The sequence below is a fragment of the Numida meleagris genome, chromosome 1 (genome assembly GCF_002078875.1).
Source record: "Numida meleagris isolate 19003 breed g44 Domestic line chromosome 1, NumMel1.0, whole genome shotgun sequence".
Lineage (NCBI taxonomy): Eukaryota > Metazoa > Chordata > Aves > Galliformes > Numididae > Numida > Numida meleagris.
Genome location: NC_034409.1, coordinates 28,913,027 through 28,938,476, shown reverse-complemented (window position 1 = coordinate 28,938,476; position 25,450 = coordinate 28,913,027). Strand labels below are relative to the sequence as shown.

At 37.2% G+C, this 25,450-nt stretch overlaps 1 protein-coding gene across 8 annotated transcripts in view; it reads right to left on the bottom strand.

The window, feature by feature from the left end:
- Positions 1-25,450, bottom strand: part of NRCAM (neuronal cell adhesion molecule) — a 145,418-nt gene that overhangs the window by 63,977 nt on the left and 55,991 nt on the right. For 6 of the 8 annotated variants that reach the window (XM_021384947.1, XM_021384948.1, XM_021384949.1 and 3 more), the window contains exons 3-4: positions 4,140-4,328; positions 1,474-1,491 (exon numbers count right to left, since the gene is read on the bottom strand). In XM_021384947.1, the coding sequence (XP_021240622.1) occupies positions 1,474-1,491; positions 4,140-4,230 (109 nt within the window). In that variant the 5' untranslated portion in view covers positions 4,231-4,328. Of the gene's footprint in view, positions 1-1,473; positions 1,492-4,139; positions 4,329-25,450 lie in introns of those variants that run through there. The other 2 variants (XM_021384953.1, XM_021384950.1) reach the window with 2 other exon arrangements.

The following is a 25,450-nucleotide window of genomic DNA, read 5'->3' as shown; positions in this document are numbered from 1 at the left end:
GTCATAAACTTTTTACAGATTTATCGTGCTCAACACACTGAATTAATCTACAAAGCATGCTTTGAGGAACTACTTTTCAGGAGTAAAAAATGTTAGAAATAAAAGAGTGCATAAAGGATGACAAATATAGAAACTAAGAGTTTCCAAATAGAGCAAACATAAAGAAAACATCTAGTACCAATGCTTCTAAAATAAAAATAATAAAAATATATCAATCTCATGAATTGTCCCAGGAGAAACAAACATTCAGTATTTATGATTCATGAAGAATTTTGGATTTACTGACATAAAGCAGAATCTATTTGCTTGACAAAGTGGACGATTCCTACCTATTTAAAGTAATTTATAATCTATTACATTATTTATGTGCATTTTTCATAGATAAATCCTGTTTGTGATATTACTGTGACTGCCTCAGCATTATCAATCTCTTTATAGTGTAGTGCCAACTAAAGGAAAGAGTTTAATAATCTTTTAATAATCTTTGCTAACACCCCTGTGGAAATTTTGCAAACTAGCCAAAATAGTTCAATCAAGTTCAATTAGAGTTATCTGTGTCCTCATACCTCACTCTAGCTAGTTAAGATTGTAAAACTGGGACTTTTATTTTAAGTCTTCCCTACAATTATGCACGGAGAAAGGATTCTGAAGAAAGATGCAGTGGTCTGTAAAGCATCGCCCACAAGAAATAGCCAGAAAGAAAATTCAGAGCATGGCATGCATCATAATGAGATGTAACAGCTGAGCAGGGAAGAACAGGCCACGCAGAGCTAGGTTTTGCTCTTCTTCCTCACTGCAGAGTGGAAGGCAATGTTGTTACTTGATGATGAGTTTTTCTGTACTTAGAGAGGCAGTGAAGATAGCCCTTTTCCCTCTCAAAGGCAGTTCAGAGGGTCAGTACAAATCAGTTGCTTCCTTGGGAAAAGCAAGAATACTCTGAAAAGGGGCGTGACGAGCAATGTACCATATATGGCATATTCCACTTGATGCACATAGAAAACCTGAAGGCTCCACTGCTGTGCTACGCACTGAACTTAAAACTCATTAAATTAACCAGGACACTAGAGCTGCATTAGAACATCCCATAGAGGATTCGGCTTACCAACATAACTGTATATACTTAAGGACATAATATCTCCAAATAGACATGTAAAATATATGTACACACATTCCAATGAATTTATTCTTTTATCAACCATATTTACTCCTGAAAGTAGTATTAAAACATTGCTCATGCTGATATTTATAATTTTAATGTTCAGATAGCATACAATCCATTTGTTCAAAATACAAGAAGAATTTATGTAAAGTAGCATTTATTGAACACTGCATGCACAAAGTATCTAGCTACAGCAAACCAAATTAGGAACAAAATGTCAGAATCACACATTTTGGACTGCATACTCAATTTGCAACACGGTCAGTATTAATTTTCATCAGCACACAGTCTAGTTTTTGTGGACAGGAACTTACATTCTTCTAGAAGTTTTGCTTTTATTCCCCCATCAGAATCAGCAGATGAATGGACAAATGGAGATTAAAGAGAAACATTTGTTAGTAAAAAGAAAAATAGATTTTTTGAGAGGGAAGATAAGTATCTCTGACAAGTAAATTGGTCACCATTAAAAAGAAAACTTTTAGTATTGTAATAATGGGGATGATGTAACCTGGTCCTCAACTTCCAGCAGCAATTTCCACTGCATCAGAAAGTTCATGAGGAACTTTTCTGAAGTGTCAACTTTTTAAGGGCAACCACAATATTGTGATTTTGGCCATACAAGGACACAAAACATGGGTAGTGAGGAGATAGCAAATTAGAATTAATGGAGTGCATTGCCCTCATGCTGTAGTCAAAATCAATCTACCCGTATGACCATACAGAAGAACAAAGAGAAAGCTTCAGGCTAAAATTACTCTTATAAAGATGAAAGCATTTAATTTTACTCAACAGACATGCAATCTCTTTTAGTTTGAAAAATAACTAAGGGGAATAAATCGTCTTGGTCGTCACATCTTTATTGCTTATTTCAAATATTTTGCATATATATCTCCTCATCAATAATGTTGTAGAGAAAATAAACTGCTTTTGAACAGCTACACTGTCAGTCATCCATTACCTACTTTGAGACAGTGAAGAGCATAGGAACCTAACATGAATGAAACCTAATCAGCTAATCAAATATGATTTTACCGCCGGGTCTCTGTGGTGAGTGCGTGGGGAAGACCCACAGAAAAAAAGAACACAGTCCTTTTGGTGCTCTCCCAGATACCATTCTAACCATTATTTAAGAAAACAATAACATAATCGTAGACATAATTTTGGTTAACCTAATTTTTGGCAAAATTTCAAGTGTTTGACTGTATCAGATCTAAACACAGTATTAAACACAGAATTAAATATTAAACAGTATGGAACATGTTAACTAAGAGTCAATTTAATACATCTAAAACAGCTATTCATTTTTGTCTGTTGACACACTTCTGGTTAATTTAACCTGAAGTGCTACTCCGTACAGAAAATACTAGAATGGTGCACAATTTACATTAGTTTCTAAACTACAAGATGTTAAAACAATATGTCTAGCCTGCAAAAACTTTGGGGAGAAAAATTACATTTAGAAAATGAAGTCTTTTGTTCATCACACTTTTAAAGCTCTCTATAAACCTCAGTTTAATGCACTAAAGGCATTGCCGGCACTACAAGTCTCTTGTCATTTAGATATATTGATCATGTTACAGGAATAAAGGTCATTGATTTGAGAGGCTTGGAAATATGTTTGGAGGTGGAAAATAGCACCAAAGCCATTGCATTTTATGTCAATGATTATTAAAGAAAACGTATTTATGGAAGGTAGGCAAGTGTCAAAACCATGGGGGTAATGAAAGCCACGAGGATTAGAATCATAGGTGAATTTACTGATGTATTAATTCATCAACTTAATGCCCACCCTGATGTTCTCTTATCTAGTAATTAGTTTAACAAATGAATAGTCAATGTGAGGTGCAACATGGTTCACTGAATTCTGAAAATGTGATCATGCTTATAATAAGAAGAAAATAACAACCTGGAGCATGAATAAATTCGTAGAATTAACTATTACAGCTTTAAGACAGTAGCTACTGCTGCTTCCTTTTCAGCACAGAGTGTTACTTTAAAGGTCCTGGTTCCCCACTATCACAGTCCAGAATAAGACATAAGAATTTCAGACCTTAGGATTTCCCCCCTTCTAGATGTTTCCTGACTGATGAGCCTCCTGCTCATCAAATATGCTTTTATCTTCAAGTTGGGTACTTAAGTCTTTTCAGGTACTGATCAGAAAATCTAAGAGACTAACTCACTCTTCTGGAACAAAAAAAAAAGATGCTTCCACAGTGTATTTGAAGATTTTACTGGATATCAAATCAGCTCTGGGGTTTTTAACAAATTCACACAGAATCACAGAATGGTTGAGATTGGAAAGGCCTTCTGGGTCTATCTGGCCCAACCTGCTCAGCAGGGACACCCAGAGCAGGGTGCCCAGGTCCACGTTCAGGCTGCTGCTGAATGTCTCCAAGGAGGGGACCCCTAAACCACTGGACAGCCTGTGCCAGTGCTCCATCACCAGCACAGCACAGAAGTGCTGCCTGGTGTTCAGAGGAAACCATCTGTGCTCCTGTTTGTGCCCACTGCCTCTTGTCGTGGCACCGAGCACTGCTGACAACAGCCTGGCTCCATCTTTGCACCCTCATTTCAGGTGAATTGAAATTGCCACTATGATGATCATTTCATAGATAAATAGCATTTAGCAAGGCTTCTCTGCCCTTCTTCATTTTGATTGATTTAATAAATAATGATATATTATTATCTAATGCAATTTATCATTATAAATTATTCAGTGCACCTATTTAATAAAGACAGACTAAATTTTGGTGTGTTTGTGTAATTTTTCTCAAGTGAATAATGTAAGACATTTTATATAGACAGTTTTTGAAAACCTTCAGTAAATTCATGTAAACATTCATCATCACAGTGTCCTGACTGAACTGAGCAAACACACTCCATGTTTAGTTCCATGTTGGAGCTGTCTTCATCCTCCTGTACAGAATTTTTCCGTCTAATTTTCCATCACTCTGCACTTATTTAAAAAGCTAATACTTACAGTCAAGAGGTACATCCAATGCAGAAATCATTTGGCACAGAAAGAAAACCACGGAAGCTTTGCTTGCAGATATGCTCTTCCTTTTCATCATGATTTTAGGCTCTATTGAGTAAATCACACTTGATAAACGAAGTCCAACTTCATTAGACTAGGTAGCTTGGAATAGTTACGTAAATATAGACAAGAAACCTGGTAGATAAAGAGACAATAACAACATGTAGATACAGTGGAATGATCTCATGTCATTAATATTATTTAATATCAGCTATCTACTTATTATATCCAGGGATAACGATTACACCATGTATTCTACTGAAATCTAAGTCGAGCTCCAGTAGTTCTTAGGACACCTAGATCATAATACTCGCAGCAATTCCTAAAGAACTTAGTGAACACCTATAAATTTGTTGAATGGAAATTCAAATGAGTTTTCTAAGAAAGATAAATAATCAGTCCTAGGTAAAAAACAGTACATATTAGAGAAAATAGTAATCTGATGTATTCGGAACATTAGAACTCTGAATGCCCTCCTAGTCTCTTTCAAATACCCTGTGTAAGTCTTGGAAAGTTAGTTTAGGCATCTGCCCCAATGAGAACACATCTGGCCACAAATTTGCAATGTAAGCTGTGGGATCTAACTGAAGATTTTAATTTGACAGCTTCTTCTCTTTTGAGCTGTTTCTAATAGGCAGCTGTAGTCTGAATACAGAAGACCTTCTGGATTGCCATGGTGAGGAGATTCTTTACATACTGTATAGGAACCTAGGCTCTTATCCCTGCCAAAACAGATAACATTAAAGTAAGTACTTCATCGTATCTAGCCTGAACACCAAAATCTAATTAACTAGCAATACATTATAAAACTTTCTCCTTTACTATGTAAAGAAGTGGCAGAAATGAAACTCAAGGGAAATCTGATCTTTGAAGAGGACTAGGTTTTCCTCTATAAAAAAGCATAAGCAATCATATTAAAACAAGATAGAAGAAAGATTCTGATTCCCTTCTTATTTTTACTGCACCCAGGACCATGCTCTAACTTAGAATAATTCTGAAGTATTAAAAGATAACTGCTGGTGACTCTCATCATCACTGCTGACCTACAAAGAGCTGTAAGAATATAGCTTTAGAAATTCAAATGTTGATTCTCAAAAATCAGACATCAGCTGAGAAAGTACTTTCCAGATGCCATACTGACCAGAAACTTCATAGAGATCAGCATGAGTTTACCTTGAAGAGAGCACTTCCCAGCTATGCATACAAATGGAAAACACAATGTTACCACATCCACAAGGAGTAAAAGCTGCAGAGAAGCAGCTGCCTTAAAAATGCTGTATAGAGACATCATTTGTGCTTTCTGAAGACACCTAAAGTAGTCTATGTTAAAGATTTGCCTTAATCTTCAGTTTACAGAAAAAAAAATGTCTCTTAATTGCTGTTGTTAGTGGGCTTTTTCTTTGTAGGCTTCTGATCAGAGGATGGAAATGGAAATCAGCACTGAGGCGTAGAACTCAGCCTCTCAACCTGCCCCAGTACATTAGACTGATTCTTATTGTCATTGTCTGTAATATGAGTGTGTGTTTTACAATCAAAGTATACCCGCAGGTTAAACTTCTGACTAGATCAGCATGTGAGATGGCAAATTGTTTCTCTATATTCAAAATTATCTACACTGCTGCACACCATATTGAAACAACTAAGTACTCAACGTGGTAGATATGGCAATCATAAAACACATCAGAAGAGAGAACACCTGATTTCTAATGCTTGTGTACATATTTATACAAAATAGAACAGCATAGATGAGGTGGCCAGCCTAACTCCAAAATACCCAGTAGGTGGTTATAGTGTACTGCAGGGAACCATGACAAATGGATACAGACTCTCCTAAAAAAACAGACAGAACTCTCACGCATTTTAAATGAGTACTTCAAACTACTGAATGTTTTAAGTAAGGAAGGGGAGATATGTTTCTTCCATTCAACTGTTAGCACCTAAGCAAGCTGGCTGGCTTCCTATGCTCCCTGCGCTGACTTCATTCCGCTGACTACAGCTGTCTGCTCTTCTTCATGGGGACTAGGTTTCCACAAACTCCACATTTCATCAATGCAAGCTCAGCTTCTAACTCTGCATGTTTTTACAAGATGCTGTCTCTGTACGAGGTATCTGGCATAAGGACTTAGTGGACGCTCTTTGAACTATTTTGCAAGTGAACCAAGACTTTTATACTGGTTCTTCCCAAGCAAAATTTCATCCTCTTGAAGAAACTCTGAGAATCTAATTATCCACTTTATGGTCTTGTTCTTTCATTGTGCAAAGGGAGGACTGCAGTAATTTGAGATATTTTAGAATTAAATTGCATTCCCTTTGAACAAGTACAAATAAATACACAAGCAGTGTATCGGGTATGTGCAATTAAAGTGATTGTGAAAATAATACTCTTGAGAAAATGCCCCCATCAACCACTGCTGCTATTGCATTGTTCCTGTAAGATATCTATTGAGTTTGCTGCTGCGATGTTTGGCTGTGATATGGGAATTCAACAGGCAGCGGGAATTACAAAGCTGAGCTTGAACACTGACTTGTCACTGCAGAGAGAAAACATGCCCAGATGACTTGTGAGAGGACATATTTAACTGAAGATGATTTTAGGTTTGTCAGCACAATTGCATGCTCTCGTTGAATGCATTCATAATTAAATCTGACATAATTTAGTATGAATGCCACAGCTGCTGACTGGAACTAAACATTGTTTTGACATAATATTATCTGCTACAAAATAGGCCAGGCCTCTAAATGCAGATCAATGTAAATGCTTCAGTTTCAAAACCTGAAATATTTATATAGCAAATTGCCTTCTCCTCCAGCTGATTTATCTAGCAACTCTCATAAAACTCAGACATGTTGTCCTAACCTTTTTATAGAAAAACACATAGATTTTGATAGCTCATACTATTCATTGATTTGCACAAAGTAAGATTTTCTATGCTTACATACTTCTCATGTACATAATAAAATATCATTTGCTGTATCTACTATTCCTTATGCTGAGATGCTGACAGTAAAAGCATGAACTATAGGTTGACACTATGGTGTAGGAAACAGGAGCCAAGGTTAGTATGAAAACACAAAGTATAATGTTATGTCATCATTAAGTGTAACGTTGGATCTCAGTGGGACAGCTTTTTATATATTCAGAAGGAGCTAGGATCAAGTGAGGGACATCTAATTTTTCCCTGCTTTTTGTTTTTTGTTTTAATGTCAAAAATGATATGGTCACTTTTCATGAATGAGCTGCAGAAACACAATGACTGGGAGAGTGAAAGTGTCCATGAACCTGAGGTAGAACATTTGGCAGCAGCACAAAGCACATTTTGGTGCCAGTGATCTTTTTGCTGTGACTCACATGTCTGGACACTGTAGGTCAGAAACACATGGCCTGTTAGCTTCCTTCTTAGATGGATTATTGGCATCTCACAGTATTTAAAACAAAAATCTGGCTTACTCAGTCATTTCAAGCTGCCTTAATGATTGTCTTGTCTTCAGGGTAATTGCTGTTCTGCCAAACTTCAGGCCACCTGCTAATCTCAACTTGTAAAATTACAGCTGATAGAGTCAGCAGAGAGAATGTTAAGTGTCATTGGCCTTCGCGTTGTTCTTCATCAGACCACCATGGGAAAACCACATAGTCACTGTTGCTTCTTTAGTGACAGTTATATATTAAGACCTGCTAACTAATTTGCTGTTCAAGTCTGGTCCATTTCATTATACAGTTAAATTTCTGTATTTACTAATCAGTTTCACATGGCAATAAGTAAAATGCTTTTCACAGTCTGTTACATCAACAGCTCATCTTATCAAACTTGTAATTTTATCAAATATTAAAAGATTAAAATCAGGTTTTCATAAATTATTTGTTTTACAAGCCCTACTTTCCATAAAACTATGTTGAGTAGAATTAATTTTATTCATGGCCTTTAATTCCCTATCAGCTGAATCCTCAATCAGCTTTTTCCATATGCTCACCGTGATTTATATCAGGCTATATTTACCCTCCTCAATCTGCTTGTCTACTCTGAATCTGGGCAGAACACCAGCTTTCTTCCAGTCTCAAGGAACGTATTAAAAATGAAAACTTGTGAACCAGAAATCTCCCCCACTGTCTCTCCCAGAACTCAAAGGCAGACTCACCACACTAAGATTAGCTGATTAAAAACACGTATCTCCAATATGTGTTGTTCAATATCCATTAATGGCTACTAGTGACTAAAAAAGCTCTCTATCCTAATGTGAAATATGCCTTTCCTTCAAACTTCTTGTGATGTTTACAATACTTTAAATCAACAGTAAAAGAATTGGATGTTTTTGAAGTATCTCACATCACAGCGCTAATCCTGTTCTGTTCTTAAGACTTATTTCTATAAAAATAAACCCAGAATCGGTCTACTTATGTCCCCCGTGGCAATGGCCAACACATCTGCTGTTAGGACAGAAGCTCTTTCACACAAGTGCCAGTGCTGACTACACATCTACACAGTCCGAGCACAACGAGACCCAATTGCCTCTAGTGTAACTTCAGTATCAGCTACTGGAGCAGCACCAAAAAGCTCCATTTGCCACCCCTTTCGCATCGTTGGCAGGCTGCACTTACACCAGCTGGGCTGACACCCACACAGAAGACACAGACTTGCACAGTCCACACCTGATTAGTCTTTTATCAGCGTTTTTTTTTAGGGCAAATGGGGTATAAATGAAGGTGTATGGCAGTTTGAGAAATTCCGTAATAAGTACTCTCTCCAGCATCACTCATACAGTAAATGTGAGACAGGAGGAAACCCCTGTGTTCCAGTTTAGACACTGTTTATCCTTTCCGCATTGACAAGGCACAGGCAATTTGGGTTCTCATTTGTTCACTTTTTTTTTTTCTTGTTTATTTTTTAGATTTATTTATTTATTTTCTTTTCTCCAAATCCTTCTCCTCTTTTTTTCTGGGACTCTTTCACATTGTTCTTCCCTGAACTCTGTAACACTTTATAGCTGCTAACTGCAGCTCATTAGCAAACTGTGAGCACTGGGATACAGCTAAAAAAGCAAGGATGTAGGCCTTCAAAATTCCTCACAGCACAGTCTTATTTCAAATGTCTGCTTCAGAAGTGCAGTGTCGTATCGTAGAAGTGCTCAAAAATGCAGAGCAAAAAGAACTAAGTGTAAAGTTCAGTTGTCTGTAGGTCACCATGCAGAATCAGTCACAATCCACAGACTGAAATCTTGCCTTCAGAGCAGCCACTTAGAGCTGTTTTTCAGAAGACCGCAGCAGGGCTGAGCTGTCCTTTTGCAGTTGTCTTGCATATTCCCTGAGGACCTAGACTGGATTTGGGCCTTGGGAGGATTTAAGCAGAGGAGCATTTGTTTTCTAGATCCCGCTCAGATTAAAGCATAAGCTGCTTTGACTGGAGCGATTACATACACGGCAGAACAAAGCTGCGGATACCTCTAAAACGGGGAGGTAAAGCTAGTAAGCCTTGCAAGTTTAGATGTCTTCAGAGTCAAATCAGCAGCTAAATGGCATTTTGGGATTGAAATTTAAACTCAGATGTCTCGGTTTTCCTTGGGTGCTTTCTGGTGACCTAAATCCTGCACTGCATACAGTCTTTTTCACCTTTTTTTTCCCTCCTTATTTACAACAGAAGATGGAATAGAGCATTTGAACCATGTTTTAATGTCATTTGTTTCATTAGGCCTTTAGTGTCATGAGCAAATAGCCTGTGCAAATACGCATTGTCTCTTCTCCATGTACGTGTATTTTGCTGTACTTAAAACACTGGTTAAAGTGACTGAACTGAGTGCAACTTTGTAAAGCAGCTGAAGACTGCGGGATTACATGAGATGGAGTGAAAACACAACTCACACGGGTTCAGAATAACAGTTGGGCTTGAAGTGCCTCACTAGATATGGTGATTAAGGGAAGTAAGGAGTTCAGCTTGATTATTAAATTTCTCAGTGAGTTCAAAATCACTCAGAATGAGTGTAAGAAAACAAAGTAAGAAAACACATTTTTAAAACTACCTGGATGCTAGAAAATGCATTATTAGAACAGCTCTTCAGGTCATGCTTTAACATCATTAGAAACATGTAAATGATCTGGTTGCTCATTACACCTATTTTCAGGAGGTCTAAGTCAGACTGAACTTCAACAAGACAAGGCTTTCAAGTAGCCCTTTTCTTTCTCTCTGAAAGCTTTGCAATAGAGAGAAGAGGTGCTTGTTGCTTGTGAGAAATAAATCTATGAATCATCAGACTGCTACTGTAGTAATACTGTGCTGTGCAAACAGAACCAGAAGGAAAACTGCAGAGTGGGCAGGAGGAAAATGCAGCATCATCCTGAGCAAGGGCTGAACACAGTGCCTGCCTTTCGTTCCTTGTAAACATGCAAAAGGGACGCTCAGCTGAAATGGCCCCTGAAACACTAATTTCTTTGTTCAAGAGATATGATGAAGGATGTTGTTCTTTTTTTTTTTTCTCTCTCTCTCTCTTAATAATTTTTCTTTTAACCCAGCAGAAGACAGAGCAGGGATTCAAAGAGTTTGCTTCTCAGAAGATAACGCATTCTGTATTACTCTGGTTAATTACCTCTTTACATCCCTACAGCTAACCCCAAAAGCACTATCTGTCTAGAAGCATTCCTGCAATCCTGGAGATATTCTTGTGAAAAGCTTACTGTGCAAAAGAGCAGAATCTGATTCAAAGATAGAGAAACTCCTCCCTTTGGGAAGTAGAGCAGAAACCACTAATATTAGCATGAAATGTCAGAATAGTTCTGCTAGGGAGGAGGTCGCTCAGAGCAGGGACACTGCCAGAAACTGAGGACTAAGGCATTCTGTCAGATCTAAAACCCTAACAAGTACATGAACAAAGGAGGGTAAACAGCGCTGAGGGAACACACTGTACAAGCTCCAGCGAGCTCCCTGGGTAAGTTTTTGGGAGATGGGGGCTGGGGACTGGGCACCTACATGTCATATCTGTTTAGCAGGCAAAGTTGGCATGCTTGCTGTTTTTAATTAATTCCATTAAAGGAGTTAACCGTGAGCTTTGAATCTCTGCACACCATTAAAAACCGAAATGAAAATTTACCTAGAGCTCAGATCCACACTCTTCAAAACTTTAGAAATGAGTCTGCCTGTTTCATGGAAAATGCCGGTAACATTAACAATGATTACAGCTGTACAGCTCAGGTCTGTCCCCACTCTCATTCATGCTCATTCATCCTGCTGCTCTTCCCAGCAGCAAGATGTGATGCCTGACCAAGCAAAACAACTCCTACAAACTTGCAGATACTGCCAGCGTTGTGCCATGTTTCACAACTGGGTCACCACGCTCAGGGTCACCTCTGCAGAGATGACTATTGCCCCGACAACAGCCAAAAGAACGAGACCACCTGATGAGTTTCGGATATTACCACTTTACTGTATGAGTATTTCTAGATCCCCTCACTCTCAAGTAATTCATAACGTGCAAATTGCTAATTAGTTTTAGCACCTTCACGAAAAATGCTGGCTGCACCTAGCCACCTGGACTTCACAGTAAAGCAGGGCAGGCTGGCATTCAGTCTTCTATTTTTGCTATTGCCTCTGTGTGTTTTTATTTGTAACATTACCTTGCAGACCTCTGGCTTCCTGAATGCTTAGGCTGTTAGGGACGCTACAGAAGTTTGTGGTGGGAGCACACAACACTGTGGCAGTGAAACAATGCACTGTGAATAACACACAACCTTGCTGTCTGCTGGTATCACGCAGTTAAAAGCTAACCTCTTTGGCTGGCACTTCAGAAAGCAAAGACACTTGTTGCTAGTCTCCACAACATACACAGAGAAACAGAAAGAGCCACCACAACGTGGGTCAGTTCTTCCTTGCTACACACTGACAGGATTTCCTCCTTTCTCACTGAAGAGGGCACACACACCCTGGCCAGATGTATCGTCTTCCCTCTAAAATTGTTAACAATAATGTCAGTGCTCCATTAGGTGGCAGGTTGACCCAGAGAGACACGAGGTAGGTGCTGCTCTGGGCCTGGAGCTGAGGAGGGAAAGACTGGGACGGGCAACTGACAACAAAGCATGGCAATGGGATCAGACATAGCAAACAAATAGTAGTATCTGTGGTTTCCCAGGTGGAGGGGAAAGGCAAAAGAGAAAGTGTTTGTATGTTTAAAGGCATTAAGGTTGGAGTTACATGTTAAAACATTACACATAGAGCCACATGTAGGTAAACAGAAATTAAGAGAGGTTCAGATAAAAACATGACATGAAAGTCAGTCATTTTCCAGCAGTGTTCAATCACAATCCGGAATGTGATTGGGTAAAAAAAAAGACCCTGCAACAGCCCAGTGAGCTGCACACGACTACTTGTTAACGTCTGTATTCTCTTTTACAGGAAGTTCACAGTGGCAGATTACTTCAGTGTACATTTCACCTTTAAAAAAGGCTGAAACGGCATTACAGATATTTCACAGGAAGAAACAAAGAAAAGGTAAAACACCAATCTTGCTGTAATTACAGAATATTTAAAAGCACTGATACCTGGAGGCTTCAAACAAGTTGTGGATCCACAGTGGATCCATCATAAGGCAAATGCCACCAAATTTTAAGTACACTGAGAGATGGTACCACAGATCTGCATCCAAGTGACCCTTCCACAGCCCTGTTCGTATCTCTGAAGTAGAATTGCACAAATGATGGGTGTCCTCCTCACCATATTGCTTTTCATTAGTCAGCACTATGGCCAGCCTGACATGAAAGTTAACATTTTTAGCTCAGAGCAGGAAAAGTGCCTTGGATGATGGGAAGCAGAAGATGAAGCAACGTTTCCCTTTTTATTACTTTCAACCAGAGTCAAGTTGTCCACAACTACCAAGTCTATTCCATCCATTATTATTTATCTAAATATCCAAATTGATAGATCCAAAGATACTTTATTCTAACAGGACAAGTTTAAAGAACAGATACCATGCAATAAAATTGATATTTTTTGGATTAATCTCTCATTCTGCTGGTGTTGCTCAACCAGATATTCCACTGGCTTCATCAGAACTTGGCCTGATTAAAACTTTAAAGATTTGTTCTATAATCTTTATTGCAGTTCATATTTTTAGTTCCGCATTCCTTAGCCACTTTCTTGTATCTGCAACACTGGAGACATGACAAAAAAAAAAAAAAGTAATTTCAAAATATAAATGAAGGGCTTTTTAAAATGTGTTTCATGTTTGTGTAAAAGTGGATAATTTGTCTGCTATTACAGTGTTAAAGGACTAATACTTTTTTAATGTATGTATTTTTATTTTAATGTATCAAAAATAAAACCCTGTAGCTTAACTCTCACAATAAATCTTGTACTTCTAATAGAGATTTTAAAATATCATTATCAATCACAAAGTTCCCAATTGAGAAATGCTAACCTACATTCTCATGCTGATGTCCTTTCATTTTAAAAATATTTTATGTTATGAATATTTTCAATTTTCTGTTTACAAGAATCAGGGAAGGTACTTAATACCACTAAAATAACGTAATTTCAGCTGTAGTTTAACAAAGCAACAGTAGGACAAAGCCAATAACTACAGCATGAGTGAGCTTTTTTAATACAAATCATTAATTCAAACCTTTAGGGTAAAAAAAAGCTCGTTTATTCACTGAGAAGTTAATCTAGTTTGTATCCTCACTCAGAAATAGCTTTTCCTGCATTTTTATGTGTGTATGCAATTCATTAATGAAACAAACAAAAAAAAAACTTACCCAGGACTTCATGTCTATTATGTAAGTAAACATTATACTTTGATGTAAAAATGTACAGTGTTCACAGATTCATTTGAATTTCACATTCACATTACCACAGAGGAGATAAAAGAAGTTTCTTTCATACTGCCATGTTCACTACTGTTTTCTCTGGCTTGTTACAACTAATTTATCATTCAAATCAAGATCTCAAACTACACAGTTTGTAAGAAGAGTAGTTATTTTTTTCTGTTTATATTAAGTTCAGTGCACTTCCTCATTGTCACACCAATGGCTATTTTTCCATTCAATGTATGCTTTCAAATTCTATAATTTTTTCCATTATATGAATATTATGCTAAGAACAACTAATATCATCCCACAAAATTAACAATAAATATTGAATTAAAGGAAGATTCTTCAGGGTAACAAAAATTGTAGCACTGCAAGAGGAAAACATTATGAAATCCCCAACTCACTCCAGAAAAGGCCTTTCTGAAATTCTGCTCATAGTACTACGTAAGCACGTTACTACACTGGAAATAGCAGATTAAATAGTGTGTTATTTTTTTTTTCCACACTTGAGAATGGATACATTTAATCAAGCAAAAATAAAATAGTTTGTTTTTTATTTATGACTATACATCTATGCACAGAAACAAGGCACTTCGTTTTCACCTCACAAAAGAATTCTTACTCTCAGGAAAATAGTTTCATAATTAAGCATTAATTTTATTTCCACAAACCATCTTTTTTTTTCCTTAATCCAGGTTATTTGCTAAGTTTCTATATATGCACAGAAAACTACAAACAGATTTCTCTTCAGTAATATGGTTACACTCCACAGTAATTTCTCACAGCACAATCATTAAAAACTCAATTCAGCACATTCTGCCAGTTACAATTTCTGCATAGCTGTGGTATTTCAAGTGTATTTTTCACAGAAATAAAGTAACAAATATGAATATTTCAGAAGGATAAACTTCAAGAAACTATGAATGGGAAAACAAGTCCTTTCAAAAGTGAAAATAAACAAGTATAGCATTCCTAATTAGCTTTGATTACACCAAGCAATTGGCTGTGCTTTATGGCTTTTATAAACTATCTTACCCTGTGACTGAATTTTCAGTCAATCTAGTCATAGAATAACAGTGAATGAAGGCAGCTTGTCAGCCAGACCCCTGGTCTCTGCACATCTTGAAATTTTGATCCTACCCAGGAAAACAAAGAACTGCTCACTCACCTCTCGTGTAACACCTGTGAGTGATGCACTGCCTTAGCATAATACTATTCTGGATTTCAACATGTGAAGCATGCAAAATTGCTGTAAATCAACATTAAAGGCTAAAATGATTTTCTCAGCTATGCTAATTTAAATTGAGAGAGATGCCGTTGTCCACAGATTTTTAATTTTACACTGAATTGCCTTTCTGCTTATACACCAGAGAAACCATGATATAACTAAGACCAGAAAGTACTCTTTAATCTTCAATATAAAATTAAACTTTGCTGGTTTTTCAATTTATCCAGAGACTTAGCACCACTTAAAATAGTGCTTTGTTCTATTCATTTTAATCAAATGTTATTTTAATTGGGTCTGTAAGGACATGTAGAAACTACTGCACTAATAGGAGAAATCTCAGTTTTGATCTGTTCTTCAATCTCTCAGATCAGCCGTTTTTTTTTTCCTCACCTTTAACTTCCCTTCAGGCATTATTCCCTAGGGTTCCACTCCTTCAATTCCCATTTCAGATTATCTCAGAAGAATAATAATGTGTCTGAAAGCAAGGGGGCAACTTCTGCAATTTTTGTATGATCTATGGGAAAGAGTTAAAGGCTTACACATAGGGCTCTAGGAAACTCTTCACAGGGCATATGGATAGAGCGAGAAGAAGACAACCCTACTCAGCATGTTGTTTTATGATGGTTATGAGGGTTGCCATTGTGTGCACCCACTATGAGATCAGATTATGGCAAGAAGCAAGAAATCAAGACAGGACCTTAAGACAACCAGCTGGGAATGTATGCCTTCTCTCCCTCCCCCCAGTCTAAGTATCTTCCCTTCCTGAAGGCACACAGCTGCTGTCTTTTCTTTCTTATTGAAAGCTGTAAGCTAGCTGGATGCCTCCAGACTGGAGGAAGAACTGTTTTCTAGGCTGCTGAGAGAGGAGCCACCTATGAAGGAGGGATATGAGAAAAAAGACAGTCGAGGAAGAAATCAATCAGACCTTAACTAAGAACTATCTACCCCATACGGAGGTAGGGGCTTTGAAATATGGTTTTCCTTTGTAATAAAATACTAAATTAATAATAAAATATCCTCTTAGAGAGGGACATTTCAACAACTGAGATTGGCTGATAACAGCTGGAGGCAAAATTGGAGCTCTCCTCTCCCACTTATTCTCTCTTTAGCACTACATTGACTCAAACTGTTTCACTGCTAAGATTTAGTGGTACACTGTTTTCTAGCCTACAAGATAAATTAGTTCATAATTATATTCTACAGTTAAGTTGGTTTCAATTTGTGCAGACAACATTTAGACTGAAACTAATAGATTCATTCATCAGAGAAAAACTTGAAGAAGAAAATCAACTTAGGTCTCTAAGCGCACAAAAACAATATCGTGAATATTAAGATATACATTAGAAGTCTTAAGGATTTGAGGAGTTTTTACTAGGTTGTTTTGTGGGGTTTTTCTGGCTTCATTTTTTATGGGATTATTTTTGTATTTTTGTTATTTGAGATTCTGAAATAAACTTTTCACACTACATTTTAGATGGAATTGGATCATGCTCATGAATGGGGTTATGTCATGCTGGCTGCCTGTGGAGCACTCATTGGACACAATAAAAAAGAAAACACTCGCAAGATTCCTGTCCCAGAAGGAAAAAGCATAAAACAAGCATTGATATATTTAGGACACGTCAGTAGAGCATAGGAATACTTTTCCCATAACCATCAATAGTAGAAAAGGAAAGAGTTTGTGTCTTCTTTAAGATGTACACCTTTAAGTGTTGGGATTTTTAATCATAGTGGAACACAACAACAACTCACCTCTCTGCATCCCTTATTACTTAATCAAAAGTACTACAAGCTTTATAATGTATCATGGGGGATCTCTGAATTCATATGTCCCATCTTTAAGTTCATAACTGGTCCTGAAACGGGAGCTTGTTGCTGTAAAAAGGGATTGTCTGGAAGCATCCTCTACAAAACCACAGAGAAGGTAAAGCCTAAGAAAGAGCTTTTCTCATTCTCCTTTAATTTTGGTATTAGGTTCCCAGCATTAGGCTGGGTCCAACAGATTATGTGTTTCAACACATAATGCTGCAGGGTAGCTGCCATGTAAGGTAATAAAATTTCTCCTTAATTAAACCACGTTCGTTTCTTCCTCATCAGCTTAAAATCTTGGCTGTTTTTAACATGGCAAGATACATTCACATAGGTATATGCTGGGAAAAGCGTGATATACCCATTGTTTAATATCAAAAACCAGAATTTCCAGACATAAAGCCAACAGCTGGCATGACTGAGATGCTCTGAACTTCAAATGCGTGCTTTCCCACATGTTTAATCAGAGAAAGTTTACCTAAGTCACTGCACTGGTTTAGCAGAAATATTGAATGTCACGGGAAAAATAGAAAGAAGGAAGGATTAAAAGATTTAAAAAGGATAGAAAAATAGTTTAAATATTGTTTAAAACTGAACCAATTACAATGCATTTAGTACAGGTGCCTTGATGCAAAAAAACACCCAATGAAATCTCAGGTGAGAAAAAATATTGCAAATAAATCTGAGCTAACTTGACTGCCGAGTAAAAAAATGAAGCTAGCCATACAATTCTCATTGCTACTATAAAAGCATTAAGGGACAGAATATAAAAATGTTTTCTTCTTCTCCTTCTTTTTTTTTTTTGCGAACAATTGAATCTGCAGACTCCTGATCATCAAAGTACTTTATTTGAAGGTACGTTTCAGTCCTTAATGTTACATATATCCTACACACCTGCAGGTATAAAAATGGAGGTTAATGTAGACTAGAAACAGCTACTTTCTTGAAAGTCATCCTTCTCTGCTTTGCAGGGAAATGTCAGAGCATTACAGAGTTAGCTAATCTCCACAAAATAAAAAGAAACTGGAGAGGAGGAGAGGAGAAATCAGGACTATACACTCGATGGCCACACTTCATTTTTTGTGAAAGTGGTTCTTACAACTCTCTCCAATATTGCCCTTTAACTTAGTGAAAAAGTTGGTACCTAAATTACGGTGGATTTTCATACTAGGCTTGCTCTGAACTAATGACAAGTAGTTGCCAAGAAGATACAAAGAGGTCTGGAGCTCCTTTTCCCATGATTCAGTGCAACCTTCTGCCCTCTCTCCTTGTGTTTGGTTTAAGAATTCTAGCATTCTCAAGTTCATTGATCCAAGAGAAAAGAAACCCAGATGAAGAAAAGATTAGGTTCTGATCCAACAGAAATCACCCACAAAGGACAACTTCTTTTGGATGACAACCTGAAATTCAATGAATTGAAACATTACTTTATACCCATACCCTCAGCATAAGCCTTTATGGATCTGAGCTGAGTCAATGCCTTACTGAAGTATTCCCATCACTCTAAGTTGACTGTGTTCCCAGCATGGGTGAAGAAAACTCTGCAAAGCCAAGGAAAATGACTTCAGAGTAGAGTCAAAGAAAAAGTCTAAAAGCACTGTCAATACAGAATAATATGGGAAATGTTGATTTTGGCATGAGCTTAGCCCCAAGAGGCATTTTGGTTTGAAGGTTATTCCAATAAGTATATATATATTTAAAATATATTTCATTTATATATGAGAGTCTACTACATTCTTTCAAAAATAAATCAGAAGCTGGTTTTTTTTTTTTTTTTTTTTGGTCAAGGCTGTATAGACTTTTCAGGCAGCATCCTAACTTAGAAGACCACTTCCTTGGTTTCAGAAAGGACCACATTTTAGGTGGTGACACTTTTCAGCTTGTGTCAAAGCTTCTTCCTCCCTTTCAGCATGGTTGTTGTCTTCAACTGATTCAGTTCTCATCAATGTGAGTAAGCACACACGCAACTTAGTCTTATATCAAGTTTGAAGGAACTCTGTTTTTGTATGTTTTGTTTGAATGGAAAAACATTTTAAGTGGAAAGATGCTTAGCTCTTTAACTTTGCAACAAAGAGCAGTAGGTAAGGATGACAGTATCAAGATGGCAATAAATCACCTTTTTTTGTATTCTAAAGCTAGTTCGCTACTTTGAAAATGAAACAACAGTGGCATTACTAACACTTATAGAAGGTTGATGACAGACACCTGAAATTTTGCAGGAAGTATTCTACTAAACCAGTTTTAAAGTAGTTTTAAAGATGCCTTACACAGAAATTCATAATTAAATTCTTTACATGTGGTCTTATTTAATAAACAATTCAATGAAAAAGACATTAACCTTTTCTGATGAAAGAAACTGTTCTTTTTGAATAGAGGCGAATGCACTCAATTGGTAGTGAGAGTAGGTAGACCCTTTCCCTTTGCTACTTGACTGAGATTAAGTGCTGCAGTAGGCAGACACAACAGGAACTTTATACTGTTCCCAGAGAGTTTGTCTATCCTTTTTCCAGCCTCTTGTGACTTGTTTTAAAGGAAATTATATAATAAGCATTTCTGAATAATCCACAAATCTCATTCTTATTGTATTTTGCTAGGCAGAGTACATAATTTCTTCTCTCAATTTGCTACTAGATTAGATCAGTTTCAATTGCCTGTACAAAGTCAGCAAAAAGCCTAGTATAAATTATAACATGAGAAGGATGCATCCTCTTTCAAAATATTTTTTCCTTTTTAATGCACAGTTCTTTTGGTGGCATTTCAAAAATGAATGAATACACTGACAGCTGAGTGGATGACATCTTTAAAAAAATGCTTTCTCTTTCTGTGGCTAAACATACGATAGTTTTATTGCAGAAATGTGTTTCATGAATAACACTTCATATAAATTCAACAAAATCATTTATACTCCAAACTTGTAAAAGCCAAAAGTCCATGAACTGTAATTATTTTAGAAACTAAGTGGCCGTCAACATTTCTATATCCGGTCTTTCTTCTTTGTTCTAGTACCGCACACTGTCATTATCTATTCTCTCTGCAGTATTAAAAGGTTTTAGAAACTGCTGATACCCAGTCATTTACTCTTTAGTGACGCCAGAGAGCTTTACAACATTACCAGACCACAGCACATATCAAAAGACACTTAAGCTACTGCAAAACAGGGCCCCTGATACCAGACAGATGACACTACTGAGCTGTTACAGCGCTCACATCTACTAATTTTTAGAAGATCCATAAGACTTCATGAATCCCAAAACAAAAATCTCTGTGGAATAAATGTGAGATTATATATTCTTCAGTATGCAGTATCTAACAATGTTTCTGCTATGGAATCCATAAATGCTACAGAGACTGGTAATTTAATAAAAGCCTGAAAATGTTGATGCTCCATAGGTGCTTTTCCAAATACGGCAGTTTTTTATTTCACAAAGGGCTTATATAGATTGCAAAACAAAATAAAAAGCATTTTTTTTTTTGAGAATCCTCATACTACAAACTTTAGATTTCATCTCTTGTAAAAGTGAGGGTATGTAATCCTTGGTGTTTACTTACAAGTTTGAAATCCCCTGCTACATCTTGACTGAATGCAAAGTGATACTGAAAGCATTTTTTTCCCTCTGGTGACAGTGCCAATGCAGCCCAAACTATTACATAATCTACTGTAAGATTAATGAAATTTTAGGTTAGCTCTGTTCAAAACTGATGATACTCTTCTTGCCTCCTCTTATTAAGTTCGGTGTCTAAACTTTTAGTTTTCCATCCCTGGGCTTATACATGCTAGACTACGTTTCCCAAGTGCCCAAATCCACATGACAAAAACTGAGCCATTATCCCCAACTCTTCAGGAACGTATACTGGCTTCTGGTCCACCACTTCAGATTTGTGCCCAATTTAATTTTATCTCATCACTAACATACTACATGTAAGGTTATGGACAGCGCTGATCCTCTTCCAACTAAGCTCAGTAAAGGAATTGTCAAGGCTTAAATAGGTTAAAAATCAAATGAGCAATTTGGAAGGAAGGCAGCATCCATTGGCAGGGAGAAAGGTAGATAGGCTGACTGCCATTAAGGTCTACTGAGGGCTCAGCTCTTTGAAAAAGCCATCAGCTACATGCTAAATTGAGAAGTCACCATATTAGAAAGCAACAGTTACACCAACACAGCATGGTACACTCCTTCAGCCATTTCCTACTGTGAATGAATGGAAAAGGTTGGTACCTGAAAAAGCAATGGCTTCAGAACTGCTCTTAAGTGATAAATATGAGCCATGTGTGTTTGTCGTGCAAAGTATCATACAGTGTGTCACAGAAGGCTTCTCATATTTCATCATGGCCACTCTTCTTACAAGGAAATATAGTTGAAAAAAGCATAAACATCTTTGCATGGGTCTTTGTCGGTCTTCCTCCTACATAGGCTCATACAGATTAAAAGAGCTTTACAAAAATCAACTGAGAAAGTAAATAATATAATTTAAAGCTTATTCCATCAATTTTCATGCACCCACTACAATGTGAAGAGAATGTAATCTCATCACAGATGGTCCGTGGCAACGAACAATATCCCAGTCGTAGTAAGGTCACAGGAATTCTGCTGCTGAGATCCGTTAGACAGGAGTGTATTCAAATACATTTCCTGAATCAAATAAGGGTTGGATACAAGTACCACCAGAGCTGCACACTCAACTACAAAGTGAGTGCCTCCTGGAAACAAAATGGAGGTCAAGCCATACTAATGTGCTTTAAACAGCCCGTTTTCATGACATCTGTGGGAAGAGCAGCGTGCAGCAGACTGCCTCCTAGCCAAGGTGCCACACACCCATCTGGCAGAGCCCTGGGAAATGGCTGTCACACATGAGGCACATCACTGGGCTGCTGGACTGAACAGACAAGTAAGGCAGCCGTGAATGACAGAGATAAATGCTGACATCTGTCAAGGTACAAACGCACACACCATATATTGACCTTGCAGTCTAGTTGTGTCCTAGGTCTACGTTCTTCACAAATTTTCTCGCAGATGCTCACTTCTCTATGCAAAATCATTTCGTAAGATGCCCTGCAGCCATGGTCTGTGGCATGCAGAGGAGACCTCCACTGAGGCTGCTGCAATTGTTCTCACAGTCTGTGACTCAACATCTGCAATATTTGATTAGTTATATTCTTTGAGGGAAGAAAATGTTTTTTTGTTTTCACTAGAAGCTTGCTACTAGCTGAAAGCCAACCAATGCTGGGATCACTCAATGATAAATATGATAATACACAACCTGAGAATTCAAACACCATATGTACAAGCCACAGCCTCCACTTAAATGTGTAGAATCAAAATGCCACACAAAAGAGAAGGGCTTCCCAACCCCGAGCACCACAAGGTCGTATACATTTCACACTTGGTCTGGACATCTATGTTCCCTATTACATCAAACACAAAACAGGCAGATGTTTGTGCACAGTATTCACAACAGCCTCAGTGAAGAAATACCTACCAAAAGCAACAGAAACTACTGAAAAATTGTTAATTCTTTCTCCTGGGAATTTTAAGTACTGTTACATCAGCATGAAACCAGAAATCAGAGCTGAAAACCTCTTATGCCGTCATGAGACCATGGCGTGATGGCATGGTTGAACATGGAAAAAGGAAGTGGAAATACTGTGGTCAGAAGTGTGGTAATGCAATTAAGAAATAGGTGGAAACTTGTATTCCAGGCTTTTTTGTTTGTTTGTTTTTTCCATGTTTAAGCTAGCAAACTTCCATAATCACAAGACTCTGAGGAATTTATACTGTTCCTGAAGCTGGACCATTATATGCAATCAAGAAAATGTAAGAAACTGCATCTAGAAATTATATTCAGCTAAGAATAGAAGCATGGTATCTTTGAAAATCTAGCAATCTCTTTGTGGAGGTCTGTCCTCCAAAATAAGACCCATACTCTAATGGAATACTTGATGCTTTGTGGAAGCTACTTCTGATGCACGGATTGTTGAGCCCTACTCAGAAAACAGCAGATCCTGCTACAGAGTGTGAGAAAGAATAAAATTAACCATTATCCTCAGAACTTTCAAGTTAAAAAAAATAGTTTTATCAATGGGTATATCTTAGTTCAGTTTGATATGGCACAAGAAAGGAAGCTTTTTTGTGGTTATTCTCCTTTTACATATTACAGGAAAGCTTTCGTATCAAGACAATTACATAAAATCCTCTCCCACTCCATCAGTCCTTCCATCTCCTAAGATAAGGCTTTAAATTAAGAAATAGATCTCATTTCAGTTTCAAGATGCATTATCTAAATGTTGTAGTAATGCTGGGAAAAGGAAAGGATGGAGATGGCTGCTTCAGTCAGTATAATACATTTGATTGTAGTAAAGCTTTATATATTCTATAGAAACAGTAATTCTAAAATATATTCTCTAGAATATATAGGCTAAACTCTTCCCATTTTTATTTCCTACATACCTGTGCTCCAGCAGCTTCATGCAGGTTATTGGTATGATTATTGCAACAGCAGTATGAAGAATCAAGCTCTTAATATCCTTATTGTCACTTACTTTTGGAAAACCAGCAAGTGTCAAACACCATGAAAGGACTACTTGTGTTTTAGAAAGAACAGGTGTGGAGCTATTTCCTTACAGTTTAAGCATGAGTTATTAACTGATTTTTTGTAACAGTGCCAAAAAATGAGTCAAACAAAATGCCCCAATCAGCTTTCCAAACTTCTGTTAATTTCCAACTAAGTAAACAAAGCAAAATTTGTAGTGAGCAAACCCATTTTGAAAAGCTTCAGCTTAAAAATCTTAGTTTGCAAGTTAAGAACTGATACCAGCATAACATGTGAACCTTTCAAAATCACAACTGCATTTCACAGTAGTTATTGTTTTGGGGAAGGTGTAAAGAAAGAAACACAGTTCAATTATTAACTTAAAAAAATAATTTTTTACAGTTCTCTTAGAATCTCACCTCCACTTTTAACATCTGCCAGCATTTCTTTCCAGCATTTTTTATATACTAATACGTAGAACTCATGAACATCTCACTAACCCAAGATTTGTTGTAGTGCATCTAGAACTCTTAACATTTTCCAAGTTCCTTAACCATCTAATTGTTTCAGTAAGTGTTTTCCAATTACCCAAAGAACAAAAGAAATAGTAAGAAGTCCCGAGGATACTAAAATACTACTTTTAGTCTTTCAGTAGCAAATACTGGGCATCTAATGCTGCTCTTTAACTTTATGAACTTATTCGAAGAACAGTGGCCATGTTACTACACGTCACCATTCACTATATGGATCAATCCCAGATTTACAGCAGCTTAGAAGATATTAACAAGCAGAAGCACTCTGTGTTTCTGCAGTCTGCTCTTCTAGATGTGAAGGAGCTTCAACTCTGTGGCCTAAGAGCTGTCATTTCATTTAGGGAACTGGAGAAACTTGCCTGAACAATCTCAGATTAGTGGGAAAAACAGTTGGTGGTAGGTTATATAAAAATACCTACAGGGCTTACATCATCTTCGTAACATATTTCCCTTTTTTCTCTGGCTGGAAAACATCCATTCCTTCCAGCCAAGCATCCATTTTTCCATTGAAGTACTACCTGAGAATTCAATTGCCCAGAAAACTGCCAACAAAACTTTCAAGCTATACACCAGCCCTGAGAGATTCCTAGGGGAAGGAGCAAACAGCCTGTAAGATGTGTTTATCTTTTATGGCAAAGCTGCTCTACAGGCCTCCAGCCATAAAATCAAGTTTGAACTGGACTAAGGTCATCAAGGAAAATACAAATACATGCAGGTGGCTAGCAGTTCTCACCAAATCCAGTCTGAAGTTATGTCAGAGCAATGTTTTTGAGAATAATGATTTAGTTTCTTCAGATTGTTAATGGATCAAGCACTGCAACTCAAATTCGAAAATATCTCATATTTGAAAATAAGCTTCTTACACAATTTAAACATCTACATTATTCAGCCTCTATTATACAGTTCTTTTGTTTTTGGCAGGTTCTTTAAATTGACTGCTTACCATATGTTTCAAGTTGTCAAGATTCAAATGAAGACAACATAAGAAGTACAGTGGAGTAGTGGTGCATAATGTGGTATGAATAATCTGTTCAAATTGTCAAGTTTGGAAACAACTCTACAACAAAATTGTTTACACTAGAATGAATTATACTAGAATTTCTGAAAAGAACGCTAGGTCATCACAGTTTAACATCTGTTTTTTATGTTTTTATTTTCTGGTCACCATGGATGTCTCAATGCCAGAATAACAGTATTGACAGCAAAAATGGAGAGATCTTTTTGTCCTATTGGATCAGCCTAGCAGAATCTCTTAAGAGAAAGATAAAAAAAATACTGGGAGGGAGGCACTTTGGTAAGCTTTTGATCACAGCCCTGCTGAAAAGGACTTGGGGATACAGGTGGATGGGAAGCTGGACATAAACCAGCAACATGC